General features: G+C 39.4%; 1 protein-coding gene across 1 annotated transcript; it reads left to right on the top strand.

Moving 5' to 3' along the window:
- The first annotated feature begins 704 nt into the window (after positions 1-704).
- Positions 705-3,050, top strand: LOC105313983 (zinc finger protein 862-like). Its single transcript, XM_011407840.1, has one exon. It carries the CDS (start codon positions 705-707, stop codon positions 3,048-3,050), a length of 2,346 nt encoding a protein of 781 aa, XP_011406142.1.
- The last annotated feature ends 13,346 nt before the right edge of the window (positions 3,051-16,396 follow it).

Below are 16,396 nucleotides of genomic sequence, written 5' to 3'. Positions count from 1 at the left end.
TTCACCACATAATAAAAATATGCAGTAAAGCACATTTCACTAAAAATTATTAGATTAATCTATGGTATCAAAAATTGTAGCATTGCCTCAGGGTGCATTAACCCATGGAGTGGTCATACCGTATGGAAGGAAATTTTGGAGGTAGTTAAATTTGGCGAATTTGGCGTTTTGATAGCCATTCGCCAAAATAAACATTCGCCATTTTGAGCCATTATACGCATGCTCAATGGCACGTGGCCACAAATTCGCCAAATTAAAATTCGCCAATCACCAAAATTTAGCAATTCGCCAAAATTTAGTCCCTCCAAAATTTCCTTCTGTACGGTATATCATTAGGACCTGTCATATCAATAAGCTATGCATCAATATCTATACACACACCAATTCAAAGAAAAGGTTTTGGCTAATTTTTGCGATAAGAAAGCAGGTTACGTAATATAATAGCAACAACAGCATTTGGCATTATTCGTTGCTGCACAACTAACATCAGGCTTCAACAGATATTCTGATAAACAGACACTGTGCAGACCCTGAAATAATGGTCGGTCTTCGGACAATTTCCGTCCAATTCAGCAGTTTGACCGCGCAATTCCACGAATGGGCGGCCATTTTGTCCAGTCAATTAATAAAATTATAAATTAATTTTAGTTAGTTAATAAGGCATTAAATAGAAGTATCAGTAGATCACATGTGTAAGTTTTACAATGAAAAGGAGCGCTACCACAAGTTATTCCACTAGCGATGAGGATCTGTCTGGCTCAAAGAAAAGAATGGTGCTATTTACTACTTATCAAAAGTGGAGGACTGAGCTGGATAGAGATTATAAGACTGTAACATGGTTAGAGTGTAAAACACTGCTGGTCTCGGGAAAGAAAGTAGTTGACAAGCTGATGTGTGTCGTATGTAAGCAGTTTAAGAGCAGTATAAGTTGTACAAGGAACTTTAGCTACAAGTGGATTGATGGGGCAGACTCCATATGGACCAGCAATATTAAGGACCACGCTCAGTCACAACAGCACGTTAATGCCATGCAGCTCTTCAGCAGGGAACATGCAAAAGAGAAAAGCATTTCTATACATTCACCTATTGTTGACTCCCTGCATACTTTGTCCAATGAAGATAGAGAAGCACTTAAGAGGAAATTTGATATTGCTTATTTCGTCGCCACTGAAAAGTTACCATTGGCAAAGTATCCCAAGCTATGCGAGCTCGAAAAGAGGCATGCAGTTCATTTGGGCCATTCGTATCTTAATGAAAATTCTTGTAAGGAATTTATTAGCTACATTGCATCGTCAAAACAAGAGAAACTGTTAGATATAATATCTAAAGCCAATTTCTTCTCTATACTATTAGATGGTTGTACAGATAAGGCTAACATTGACAATGAAGCCATGCTTGTTCTTTGGTGTGACCATACTGCTTCTGATGAAAAGGTTCACTCAAGGATGGAATTCTTTTCTATACTACAGCCTCAGCGTTTGAATAGTGATGGTTTGTATCATTGTCTGTTAGATGGAATTCAGTCTCTTGGAATATCTGCTAGTGATGCTCCAACTTGTAAAAAATTAGTTGGAATTGCTACTGATGGAGCTGCAGCTAATATTGCTTCAGCAGGTCTTAAAGGTTTGGTCGAAGAAAAAATCCCATGGATATTTTGGATGTGGTGTCTAGCACATCGTTTGGAGCTATCGATTAAGGATGCATTGAAAGGTACTTGGTTTGATGATATTGATAACATGCTGCTCCAACTTTACTATCTTTACGAAAAATCGCCAAAAAAAAGTAGAGAGTTAGAAGAAATAGTTCGTGATCTCAGAGAATGTCTCGTATTTGATGATGCTGGTGTTAAACCTATAAGAGCATGTGGGACTAGGTGGATTTGTCACAAGTTAAGTGCCATGAAAAGAGTCATATCTAAATATGGTGCTTTCATTGGTCATCTGTCATCTCTCTCTGAAGATCGTTCAATTAGATCAACTGATCGTGCTAAGTTAAAGGGATTTTACAATCGTTGGACAGAAGCCAAGTACATATTGGGATGTGCTGTGTTTGTAGATCTCCTATCACCCTGTGCTACTTTTTCTAAATGCATGCAGAATGATGATCTTGATATTTTGGGAGCTTTGACATCACTTGTTAGAACAGTAAAGGAGACTGATCAATTAAGTAAACGACAAATTGAACATTGGCCTACATATAATCTCATAACAAGCAAAATTACTGAGGAAGAAGGGGAACATGTCTACCAGCTACAGAGATTAAAGAGATTTAGTGAAGCCAAGACATACTATGATAGTCACTCATCTGATTACTGCACAGCCGTTACTTCATGTATCAAACACAGATTAGAATGGTCTAATTTGGATTTAATGAAAGATATTATCTTTATGTTATCTACTTGTGGCTGGCAAAAGATAGTAAGCGATCTTGAAGATTTCAACAACAAAGGTGGTACCAATCCTTTGTCTCCTATTACCCATTTAGTGGAACATTTTGAAGTACCATTACAAGGAGCTGATGCCCAAACAAGTGAAATCTTATCTGAATTTGAGTCTATGTTAGTGTATGCAAACCAATTTATCTCTCTCTCTACTATGATTTATCAGTGTGTTTGGTGGCGTCTTTTTAATGCACCTACAGCATCTGAATGGTCAAATGTTTTACTACTAGCAGAGCTCTTGTTTTCTCTCCCTTCTTCTAATGGAAAGTTGGAGCGGTTATTTTCAACGTTCAACGTCATCAAAGGTACAAGAAGGTCATCACTTAGTAACAACACAGTCAAAGATCTTATTACTATTAACTCTGATTGCTTACCTTTGCACAGTTTCAATGCAGATAGAAGTGTAGAACTCTGGTGGAAGGCAAAAACAAGACGAGTAGATCAGCAGCCACGTAAACCATATAGGAAGCGTTGTGGTACGAAAGATCAAACATGCTCATCATCATCAGTATTAACAGGTGAGGAAGAGTCTGAGTCAGAAGCTGATGAAAGCACTTTATTAGAAGATTGGGATAATTGGCTTAATGATGATTCTCCAACTGATATTTGATACTCTATACATCTCTTAAATCTCTATACATACTCTTTTTGTCCTTTTTGTATTGTAATATATCTCTCTGTCTCTTTTTCTACAATAATGCATGTCTCTTTGGTCCTTGTTTCTTTTTTATTGTTAAAAAATGTGTTTTAAAAAACGACCGACCAAATACAATATTTGTCCAATCAAAATTATCTTTGTTCTGACACTGTGACCAATCATTTTCAAAAGTTATTTCAGGGTCTGCTGTGTATTATTCTGCTTCAGAAAATTAGAGAATGTTACACACTGCAGTAGCCGTAGGTGAGTCTGAGGCTGAAAAATCTACTTCTCTGATGGCAGCAATGTCAATTATAGGTATATGGTTTAGGGAAATAATATCAAAAAATATATAATATAACCTCTTGTTTTCATTTTGAAGGTTGCACAGATTTGGTTTATGATGTCGGGCAGTGGCTATTTTGTATGATGGGGATAATAATCATCAATTTATAGAGAAATGATCAGCAGTGAATGGGCTATACATAGCAGGAGAACACGTTAGTTACTACGTAATTAATCATTTTATATAATTGCATGTATATTACAAAATTTTAGATGCCCAGGAGGAAATCATAAGGCCTCAGGTTTCTTTTATTCAACGTTTAGAGCATCTACACTACCTTTGCAATTGATGGTTTAGTGAATGGAGAGCCATTAGTATGGAAGTTGTAGTAGAACCAGTATAGAGGAGGATGTCAAATTAGTTGTGGAAGACCTAACTGAGTATAGATCTAACATTTATGTTACAAAAGGTGACAGTAAATTTAGAAGCAATATTCTTCATTCAGGATCTTTTTAGTAAAGATGTCTTGGCACAGTAACATTAAGCGAAAAAGTGGTGGCCTTTGCCAATACAAGTGCTACGCAGACTTGCACTTGTCTTATTCTCTGCTTGACAAAATATAAAGAAATAAATCCTTCGGGCATTTTACAGACAAAATGACAACTGAGAGAGATAAATTCAGATATCAACAGCTGTGTCAGCTAATGTTACAATGGTGCTTCTGTAATGAGTGGCTACTTGTCAAAAAAATCCTTCTGCAATTTATATTCACTGCCATGCTCATCAACTCAACCTAGTTCAAGTTGATGCTTCAATTAAAATAGTGTAATCAATATGTAAATATCTTGTATACTATTTTTTAGAAAATAGGAGTCATAAATTCAGAATAGCATATACACATTTAGAAGAGATTACAAGCTAACTAGAATGTTGACGTGACACTGTTGATAAACACTCCGTCAAGCTGGTTCACCCTTCCTAGTATTGCAAAGACCATTCTTAATTTAAAAAGGAGTATGAAAAAGAAAGGGCTCAAAAAACAACAAGGGTTCAAGTGCCCATTCTATACAAAACATTGTTTCTTGATTTGTAGATAGGGAAATTATTGACAATTATTAAGCAAAACCCAGTGATGATAATTGAAGGATCATTAGGCAGTGGAAAGAGTGCACTGGTACATGTACATGATTACTGAGAGACCAACCAAAAGGTCTGTGTCAATATTTGAGAATCCAGACAAAAGCTGCCACCAAAGATATCCTTCTCAATAGCATCAAGATTTCATCTGTTAGTGATGGCTCTTCTACATCTTTCCAGTTAAGAATTCTTCTATTGCCATCAACTGCTCATCTTTTTAAATGAGAGAAATGAAGTTCCTCACCAGTTCTATAGAAGGTGCCTTAAAAATAACACAATGACTCACGTGTTCACATATTAACATCACTAATTATCCATTCAAACATCATTGTTAAAGTCACACTTATAAGCAGATTGGGCAAAAACAACTTGTGTGTATAGCTTGAACCTGAAGACCCTTCTCCCCATAGGTGGGGTAGGTCTGGTTTGCAAGGCTAATACTCTCATAGTATTGACCATCAAGCAGCAATGCAGCTGCAAATAATACATTGTACATGTACATGTTTGCCCATACTCTCCAGTTAGTTGTGAAGTTAAACGCAAGTTCCACATGAGTAATCTTCCCACTGGAGTGGAATGTGCCCTTCGGATGGAAGGACCTCTTTACAAATTACTAATGCAATGAAGTTACCGCCATTATAAAAACTTGCTCACAAGAACAACTCATCTGCGTGAAATGCAGAGATACTTTGCCATACTAGCAAATACCATCGGCTATCACAACAGGTTTCTCTCTTCCAGTGCAGTTAGACTAGACAGAAGGAATCTACCTGACATTGTGCAGTCCATGTTTGGTAGCATGTCCTCAAGTAGTATACAGGTTATGTATCCTGCCAGAGCTTCAATAAGGTCGCACAGAAGCGACAGAGCTGCAGTACCAACCCCTACATTGCGGTCCACACTTGAGCTTGAAAATGAGCAACATATACACTGGCAGCACCATCCTTCCAATGGAAAGATTTGCGGAATGAAAGTTACTGGAGGTTGTAGCCGCTCATTCGATGCTTTACAAGATATGTGAAAGATGGCTTCAGAAATCTAACTCAGACAAATGGTGCTATTTGTAGTAAGTTTTTCAAGATTGTCAGTTGTTTTTAGGTCAACTATTATCACATATATACATGTACAGTATTGCAAGGGGAGAAGAAATTACAGTCTTACACTGGAACATGCTAGAATTCACAACTATAAATGCTCCTCTCATTTTTAAAAATTCTATCTGAAAAGTTTAAAGAATTAGGAAATGTACTAAACTTTTCAGCTCACAAAAAATAATGACACTTAATTGAAATACTCATCTCGGCCTTTTGAATTAAGGGACCACTGATTTTGCCCAGACAGAGAACTTTCCTTCATCTGGATATGTTGTACCATGCGTTTCTGGATTAAGGTATGAAATTAGGAAATTATTTCAAAAATACAAATCCAGTTCTATTTTAGACTCAAGGTTCAAACTGAAATGGTGTATTGACAAGGGACCACTGATTTTGCCCAGACAGAGAACTTTCCTTCATCTGGATATGTTGTACCCTGCGTTTCTGGATTAAGGTATGAAATTAGGAAATTATTTCAAAAATACAAATCCAGTTCTATTTTAGACTCAAGGTTCAAACTGAGATGGTGTATTGACAACACAGAGAAAGATGCATTGAACAAACTGCCAAAAATGAGGATCTGAAGTACAGAAGAAGGAACAACCTCAAAATATAAGAATGGCAAGAAAAGTAGTGAAACCAGAGTGTGTAGTCAATGTTAGTGGTGAACTAGGAATAAGGAACAAGGAAAACTTGGTGACCCTCCTTAACTTTGATTTTGAGATATCATGGCAAGTATCTCTTGGATCTCAACTCGGAAGTGGAGTATACACTGCTCGTATTCCTGGAGAAGAACCTCAGTAAGTCATCATCTACACTAAGCCAACAGTAAATTGAAACTGTCACTGAAAATAGAGCCACTACAAGAAAAACCAGTACGCAGTTATTTGTACTCATGAAAAGCATCATCATACCTGCACCTTGAGACAAAAACTAAATTTCAACTTAAGAATTAGGCCAAAAACCATCTAGTTGGCCAAATCTCATTAAAAATAGAGAAGTGAGTATTATAGTGATAGAGAGTATGGAGGGTGTTGCCATTCTGACTTTGTGGTAGAATTACAGTAGAGATAATTTAGGATATACATCGAGGTCGAGGTTAATAAATGCAATAAAACCCAGACCGAGGTGTATAACTTTTACCATAACAACTTGCAATGACCAATCATGTTGCAGAAGACTAGGTTCCCTTAGTAGCTTGTGCATCTTTTAAGAGCACTTTAAAAGTGTGTCCCTTGACAATTGAGCTTATTTTGTAAAAAGCACTGACAAAAATGGCAAGGAAGCATGAGCTCCAGCCTCTCCCTCTTTGTACCTCGTTGCCTACCTCAAGCCAAGCCCAACCTTTGGCCAGGCCTCTACTAGTACTCCACCCACAAAAAGTTCCTGCCTTTCTCTCACTTCCAATTTGGAGTTTAAGCCAAGAGGGGTTAGATGAAGTTAATTCCCTCGGGATTACCCAGGCATGTCTGTTGCACATGCTCTGACGAGCCTATATAACCATATAGTTACTCATTTCAAATGCATTCAGTTGTCTTTCTCTCTCGCAGCAGCCACTAGTGCTCCTTTTCCTTTCTCTCTGTCACAGCTTTATCTTCTCTAGTGTATCAGTTTTTTCAAAACTAACTTCAGTATGGCAACTTGTGGAAGCTCTGGTTCCGGTAACTCTAGCTCTTCTTCAAACTCTTCAACTTCATCCACAACATCAACGAGTACTCCTGCTGGTGGTCTGGCCACCTTATTGGGAGCTTTATGCATGGTTTACCTCGCCACCCCTGCTAATGTTGCATGCATTTTAGAAGGAGATGGCATAACAGCAAGCTTCTTTTATGGTTTTTTGAATCTATAAAATTTAGGCGGGCTCCGCAGCAGCTGTCATTCCGCCCTCTCTTTTTTCGGTCCACTTCCACGTTCGGCTCACATGCAATTTCTATTTTTACCTACAATGAGCCATGCCTGGCTCTAGCTCGGTTGCAGAGCTCAGAGATTGCCTTCTTTCCACTATCTTTGACCCCAAGCCAGCTAGCTATGGGGCCTCAAAGTTCAGACTGCCTTCACTTTAGCTTGCAAGCTAAATTTATAAATTATTAGAACAGCATTCCTCTGTCTTCGACCCCAAACCAGGTAGCTGCTGGGTCTCAAAGCTCAGACTATCCTAGCCTTAGCTTGCAAGCTAAATCTCTAAATCAGAACAGTACTTCTGACTCTCTCAGTCGAGGCTGTCACAATATAACACCATACGTGTTATTTACATTACTCTCTATTGCCCACAGGCTCCTCCCACAGTCTCAGGACCATTAGCTCGGGCGGCAGCCAAGCCGAAATTCCTCACCAGAAGGCTTCTCTAGCTCAACAGGGACCGCAGCTTCTTCTTCCCCGAAGCCATGATCATTTCGCATTCATTCCCTCCTATTTCAGAAAAAAAAGCTGATAAAATAAAAGGAGGGAAGTTCATTGAGATGAATGAACTCATGCCGGACAATGCTGTTCTTAAATCTCAATGGGCGGATTCGGGCTCTAACACAATGAGCATGAAACTAAGGGAAATCGAAGACCCCCTTTCTTGGGTTTTTTGTTTCCTGGGCTTTCTGGCAGTTATGACCCCAGACAGGACAGCGAAGGAGCTCGCCGCTTATGGCCAATCAATAATCCACCTAGCTCAAAGACATGGAGGGAGGGGCTGGCAGTCTTATGACAGACTATTTAGACAACAAAGAGCTGCAGGCTCACAACTGCCCTGGATCACCTCCTTCCTTGCCTCCACAGTGTTTTCTGGTGGCAATGCCAAAGTTTCGTGCCAACTTTGTAATGGGGTAGACCATGACCAGAGCTCCTGCACTTTCCAGGCCAGTCTGGCTGGAACAGGGAGCTCTACACAACCTACAGATAGCTCTGCAAAAAAAGTGAGAACTAAATAATCCTGCAGGCGTTTTAACAAAGGAGATTGCAGGCTATCTCAGGAGGCCTGCAAATTCTCTTACTCGTGCCTAGCATGCAGAGCTCCCCACTCCATCACAGCTTGTGGGTGTTGGTATAAGTGTATATATTCATTTAACACTTTGGACTGTAGTTTTTATTGTATGTAACCACAAGTATGTAAACTGATGTAATATGATGTATTGTGATGTAATGCATACACTCCTTATTTAAAGCTGTGCAATCTATTATTTCTTTCTGGTATTGTTACCGTTTATTGTTGTTACCGTTTATTGTTGTGTTGATTATTACAAGAGCTAAACCTTTTAACAGGTTATGAGCCCAGCAGCATTCTGATTCTACAATACTGTAGATAAGGACTGCTGCAAGTGAGTGCTATGGCTGAGTCGTCTAAGTCTGCTTTTACTGTCAGTCAGTTGAACGGGTCAAATTATGGGACCTGGAAAATACAGTGCAAGATGGCACTAGTGAAAGACGGTCTTTGGGGTGTCGTGGACAACAGTGATCCTGTCCCCAATGTTAGTGACAGTGAGGACAAGAAGGCCAAGTACAAGTCCAAGAAGGACAAAGCTCTTGCAACTATAGTTCTCAGTATCGAACCTTCCTTGCTCTACATCATTGGTGAGCCAGATGACCCAGTCGTTGTGTGGCAGAAGCTAGCCGATCAATTCCAGAAGAAGACTTGGGCCAACAAGCTAGTCCTGAGACGTAAGCTTCAGTCGTTGAAGTTGAAGGACGGAGGTTCTGTTCAGCAACACATCAGAGAGATGACAGAGACTTTCAACGAGCTGTCAGTGATGGGAGTTGCTATGGACGATGAGGATAGAGTCGTACAACTGCTCGCCAGTTTACCAGAGAGCTACAGTACCATAGTCACGGCACTGGAAGCGAACGAGAAGGTACCTAGCCTAGAGGTGGTTACAGAGAGACTACTACACGAAGAGAGAAAGCTCAATGAACGTAGCTCGAGTAGTACTAGTGATGGAGCGTTCTCCATGAGACACAAGAGAAGCGTACGGTGTCATCATTGTCACAAGCTAGGACATTATCAGAGGAACTGTCCCGATAGAGCTCACGGTGGAGACAAGCAAAAGTCATATGAGCCTAGACATGAGCACAAGCCAGTAGCTAAAGCAAAAGGACCAGATAAGAGAGCTGGAAAGCATGCTGCACACAGCACACAAGCTAGTACCAGGTACAGTAGTGACTCAGAGAGTGAATGTGATACGGTAGGCCTGATGGTCAGCCAAGCTCTATCTGTTGGATCTACAAATCCTGACTGTTGGATCATTGACTCAGGTGCAACCTGTCACATCAGTAACAACAGGAGTCTGTTCGTTGAATACGAGTCATTAGAGGAATCACAGAGTGTCACCCTTGGTGATGGACATACTCTCGAAGCAGTTGGGAAGGGAGTAGTTGCTCTCAAACTCGAATTAGAAGGTGGTAAAACCATTACTGGTCAATTACATGATGTGCTATATGTACCTGAATTAGCCTATAATCTGTTGAGTATATTGAAAGTTACTAAGCTTGGAAAGAGAGTCGACTTCTACAAATCACATTGTAATATCATTGATGACAATGAACGAATAATTGCTAGAGGTACTAAGAGAGGAGATCTTTATTACTTACGTTGTCGACAAATTCATCAAGCTCACATTAGCGATGCACAGTTAACAGTCTCAAAAGAATTTATATGGCATCAGAGATTTGGTCACTTAAGTGAGAGTGGTCTACATATGCTCTCAAATCAAAAGCTAGTTGATGATTTTGATTATAACACAGCCAAGTCGATACCACTTTGTAAGTCGTGCATTGATGGTAAGCATCACAGAAGTCCATTTCCAAAGAAAGGAAGGACTAGACCACAAAATTCTCTTGAATTAGTCCACAGTGACATATGCGGTCCAATGAAGACACCATCACTCAGTGGAGCTAAATATTTCCTCACATTTGTGGATGACAAGACACACTATATATGGATATACGTCCTAAAGCAGAAAAGTGAAGCATTCAGCAAGTTCCTCGAATGGAAAGCACAAGTGGAACTAGAGTCATCACTTAAATTGAAGGTACTCCGTACTGACAATGGAGGAGAGTACACATCCACTGAATTTAATGAATATCTAAAGAGAGAGGGGATAAAGCATGAGCTCAGTGTTCCTAAAAACCCAGAGCAGAATGGAGTTGCTGAAAGGCTCAATAGAACTCTCATTGAAGCTGTAAGAGCAATGCTCTCGAGTTCTACATTACCTCACAGATTCTGGGCAGAGGCACTTTCTACAGCAGTGTACTTGAAGAATCGTAGCTACACTAAAGCTGTTATCAATATGACCCCTCATGAAGCGTGGAATGGTAGAAGACCCAGCGTTAAGCACCTTCGAGTATTTGGCTGTACCGCTTATTCTCATATTCCTAAAGATGAACGATCAAAACTTGATCCTAAAGCGAGACGATGTATTCTACTTGGCTACAGCAATACTACAAAGGGATACCGACTCTATGACACTAAGAGAGATCGAGTATTTTACAGTCGAGACGTTATTTTTGATGAGATGAAGCTAGGATTTGAGAAGGAGCAAGATGAGTCTATCACTGAGAGTAGTAATCACTTTGGAATCGATCTAAGTTCCAATCAGACAGATGATGCAGAAGATGCTGTACCAGATGAGAATGATGTACCAGATCACAATGATGTACCAGATGCTATAGATGATAGAGAAATGAATACCGAGACAGAAGGAGAAACTGACACAGTCAGAAGATCTCATCGTGAAAGGAGACGTCCTGATTATTATGGTACTTGGATTTATACAGCAGATGCTCAGAGAAGAGAACCACAGTCTGTAACAGAAGCTATGACAAGTAATGAGAGAGAGAAATGGTCTGAAGCTATGGAAAGAGAAATGAAGTCAATCGAGTCAAATAAAGTATGGGAGTTAGTTGAATTACCAGAGGGCAAGAAACCCATTGGTTGTAAGTGGGTTTACAAGGTTAAGACAGGAGCTGATGGTCAAGTGGAAAGATACAAAGCTCGACTTGTTGCCAAGGGATTCTCCCAACAGTATGGTCTAGACTATGATCAGACATTCAGTCCAGTAGCTAGATTCGAATCATTACGTCTATTACTTGCTCTAGCTGTACGGAATGGTCTAACAGTTCACCAAATGGATGTAACTACAGCCTTCTTGAATGGCACTCTCAAGGAAGAGGTCTACATGGATCAACCTGAAGGTTATGTTGAGAAAGGGAAGGAGAAGCTGGTCTGTAGACTCAACCACAGTCTCTATGGTTTGAAACAAGCTCCAAGATGTTGGAACTCAGTTCTTGATCAGAAGCTAAAGGAGATTGGATTCGTTCAAACCGTTAGTGATCCCTGTATCTACAAAGCTGTAAGTGGAGATGATTTTATTATTGGTATATATGTAGATGACATACTACTAGCAGGAAAGAGTAAAGAGAGAATGATTGAGGTCAAATCTGTTTTATCCAATATGTTTGAGGTCAAAGACCTAGGAGAGCTAAATTATTTTTTAGGGATCAAAGTGGCACAAAACCACAAGGATGGTACAATTTGAATAGGTCAACCCACATTCACAGAATCTTTATTAAATAAGTTCCAAATGCACCAATGCAAGTCATTGACAACTCCTGTGGACACTGGAACTAAGCTAGTTAATGGAACTGAAGACAGTGAATATGTTGACAAGACAGAGTACCAATCACTAGTTGGAAGTCTGCTGTATCTCTCAATGAGAACACGGCCAGACATCACATATGCAGTTAGTGTCACAGCACGTTTTTGCTCTAACCCAACCACCCAACACATGACAGCAGTTAAACGCATTTTAAGATATCTGAGAGGCACTACCCACTATGGTTTGTTGTACAAGAGAGGTGGATCTAAAGATTTGATTGGGTATTCTGATTCTGATTGGGGAGGTGATAGGAATGACTGTAAGTCAACATCTGGGTTCCTCTTTCAATTAGGAGGTACTGCTATCACCTGGCAGAGCAAAAAGCAGACTTGCGTTGCACTCTCTACAGCAGAAGCCGAGTACATAGCTCTAGCTGGAGCTGCACAAGAAGCTGTATGGCTTAAACATCTTTATCAAGAGATAGCTGATACACCAGACAAGCCAGTCTTAATAAATGAAGACAACCAGGCAGCTATCGCTATATCAAGGAATCCTCAGTATCACGGAAGGGTGAAACACATTGATATTAAGTATCATTTCATCCGTGAACAAGTACACAATTGTAATATCGAATTAGAATACTGTCGCACAAGTGAAATGATAGCAGATATGCTCACAAAAGGACTAGGAAGAGTACAATTACAGAAACTGAGAGAATTAGCTGGTATCAAAGAACTAACAGTCTGCAAGTGAGAAGGAGTGTTGGTATAAGTGTATATATTCATTTAACACTTTGGACTGTAGTTTTTATTGTATGTAACCACAAGTATGTAAACTGATGTAATATGATGTATTGTGATGTAATATGATGTATTGTGATGTAATGCATACACTCCTTATTTAAAGCTGTGCAATCTATTATTTCTTTCTGGTATTGTTACCGTTTATTGTTGTTACCGTTTATTGTTGTGTTGATTATTACAAGAGCTAAACCTTTTAACAGTGGGAAGTTCCGGATGAATCCTCCAAAAGCCTAGAGGGGAAACTCTAACTCTGATCAGTACTATGTAATCATAACTAACTCACTTATCATCCCATGTTTACTTCATTATTATTATGTATAAACTGTGATATTTATTAACTCTAAAAGGGAGGTGGGTACTACATGAGCTTATAGTAAAGATAGGCATTGATGGGGTAAAGTTTTGGTAACAAGACTACTTGGTGGGCATGTTTAAAGTAGTAAACTAAGTAAAATAAATTTTAAAAATAAAATAAATAAATTAGTCAAGGGTTAGAATACATTTAAGTATTCATAGTTGAGTTTAGTCTTTTACCTGCTATGTCCCATAGACTGAGGGTGGGCTGTGAGTTGTGCTGCCATAACTGTCGCCCTTTCTTCCTTCCCCAGTAGCTGGTGAACGGGAGGTACAAGTTCATTCACAACCTGCTCACTCTGGAAGCAGCTTCAACTCTCTCAGAGGCCCTTGCTTGGTCCCTCAAGTTCAGGGCTATCTACCCCTGGCAACCTGGGATCCTTTTTTGAGCTATCTCCCAGACAGAGAATTAGCAGGGTTTCTAAAGAGATGCTGTTGATTAAGCACCAAAAAATTGGTACCTAAGACAACAGAGCAAGCAACTCATTGGACTTTGCATCTATGGAAGGAATGGCAGCAAAATAGACAAAATCAAGGAGTTGTGCATCCTCCTGCTGTGTCAAATCTTGTGCTGAATGCACCCACTCTAAATGACTGGATATATAAGTTCATATTGGAAGTACGTGGTAAAGATGGTGCAGAGTACCCAAATAACAGTCTCTATTAAATTTCTAGTGGTATCACGAGGCATGTAAGGTTATATTTACCTTCTATCAATTTCTATACACAACCTGAGTTTGACACATTTAGAAGAGTACTTGATGGCAAAATGAAGCGATTAAAAGCCAAATGAATGGGAGTTGCAGTTAAGAGAGCAGAGCCAATAGACAAGAGAGAGGAACACCTTATGTGGTCAAATGGGGTTCTAGCAGAATCATCACCACAAGGACACAATGGTATACATGTGTGGCTATCATTTAGCTTTGAGGAGTGGGCAAGAGCAGTGGCGGATCTGGGCCCAGGCCTAGATGGGCCATGGCCCGGGCATCAGAAGTCAGTAATGAGATTCATTAGATGCAATGTAAACAATTCCCTGCCTCAAGTTTTGATAAAGCCAACCACAAGCCACACCAGAGTACCTACAAGTGCTTCAAGAGCATTCTAAGCACTGCATAGATGAGGAAATTGTTGAAACTCATCATAAAAATGGCCAAAAAATGCATAACCATAAAACAACTGGTTGAAAAGTGGACACACCCACTTCCTGGCCCTACCATTAACTTGAGCCCAGATCCGCCACTGGGCAAGAGCACTATGATTTGAGTTTTTCACAGCTAGAGATTATAGAAAGAGATAGCTTGAAAGTTTAGCAATATTTTGAAAATACATCGAAGAACCCAGGGGGACTAAAGCACAGAATAATTGAACCCAAAATAGTTGAGCACAGTGAAAATAAAAACAATCCTGAATGATGTTTTTGTGAGATTTTATCAAATTTATGTCTCATATTGCCCTCCAGCATCATAACGTACCAGTGATTTGCTTTATCTAACACCACTAAAAAAGAACAATGGCGTATGGTTTTCTGGTGTGCCCATAGGACACAACACCTTGGAAAAGACAGTATCTCACTTATGCAGCATATTTGGCATCAAAGGCTTAAGACAAACCACTTGTTGAGGGTCACTGCTGCAACTAAATTCTTCCATGCAGGAGTAGATCAACACCTTGGGAAAGACGGTATCTCGCTTATGCAGCATATTTGGCATCAAAGGCTTCAAGAAAAACCACTCGTTGAGGGTCACTCCTGCAACTAAATTCTTCCATGCAGGAGTAGATGAGCAGCTCATCATGAAGGGAACTGGCCACAGAAATATCGATGGAGTTTGTTCTACAAAAGAATTGCTGATGATCAAAACAGAGAAATTCCAGAAATTCTCAATAACAAAAATGGCCCATCTAGGAAAAGGAAACTTGAAGTAGATACATGTAACAGGGATGAATGAATGTGCTGAAATTTATTCAAAAACACCATTCACCATCAATATAACTAATTGCAATAATGTACAGTACAAGACAATAAAAACTTTGCGTTCCGTTTGCGTTGAACGGCCGTTGAGCGTTTCAACGTAATAAATAAAACGGTAAATTCCGTTTTTAATCCATCGTTGTCCGTTTTTTTTAAAACGCACGTTTATACGGTTGTAGCGTCTTCCCCAGTGTTCTCTGACTTTTTTCCTAGGTTATTCGCTCTTGACTGCCACACTGGAGATACTGCGAAGTGTGAACCTCAAAGAGACTCTGCCTGAGTACTTTTAAAGTCCAAAGACGATGGAAGGATAATCTGAAGACTCAGAAGAATTTGTAGCATGTAATTGTGCATTAGTGATATCATTATTATACTCTGAGTTTTTACTTACATGTATTTTACTACTGCTACTGATAATAATTATTATAACAATAAAAAGAACAACAATTTTCATTACTGAATTTTTATTTTAAAAAGGAAATATTGTTGTAGCGTTGTCATGGTAACTAGCTTCCTAATAATAATAATAATAATTGGCACTTGGCAGTCACGCGCGAAACTTATACCTGCTTGAAGCTGTTCACTGTGTTCAGAGTCCTTGAGTGATTGATCATGGTCTACTCCAATTACAAAAAGACTAGAATATTGAGCCTGAGTAGTAGAGGATATAGATCTACAACAATCAAGAAGCTTCTTGAACAAGAAGGCTTGCAAGTAAGCACTAGAGGAATACAGCACTTCTTAAAGAGCTATAAAGAAAGAGGTAATGCATACTACAAGTGCTAAAAATTATAATTGTTTTTGCATAACTATTTCAATTTTACTTACCTGTTTCTTAAAAGGAACAATAGCACGTAAGCCGGGCAGTGGTCAACCATCTAAAGTAACGCCTGAGATAAAAGCAATAGTGGATGAGAAGATGATTGAAGATGATGAAACTACTGCATATCAGCTGTACAGTCTCCTTAATGAGAAGGGATATACGATATTCATGCGAACTGTCCTTAGATGTAGGACTTCTTTAGGATGGACATTTCGTGGGAGTTCCTACTGTCAGCTGATCAGGAATGTGAATAAGGACAAGAGATATGAATGGGC

The sequence above is a fragment of the Amphimedon queenslandica genome, unplaced genomic scaffold (assembly GCF_000090795.2).
Source record: "Amphimedon queenslandica unplaced genomic scaffold, v1.1 AMPQUscaffold_13158, whole genome shotgun sequence".
Lineage (NCBI taxonomy): Eukaryota > Metazoa > Porifera > Demospongiae > Haplosclerida > Niphatidae > Amphimedon > Amphimedon queenslandica.
The sequence above is the reverse complement of the archived record's forward strand: the minus strand, read 5'-3'. Positions and strand labels throughout refer to the sequence as shown.

Excerpts from the sequence above, each read along its gene's own strand:
- LOC105313983 (XM_011407840.1), top strand. The coding sequence starts at position 705 with ATGAAAAGGAGCGCTACCACAAGTTATTCCACTAGCGATGAGGATCTG.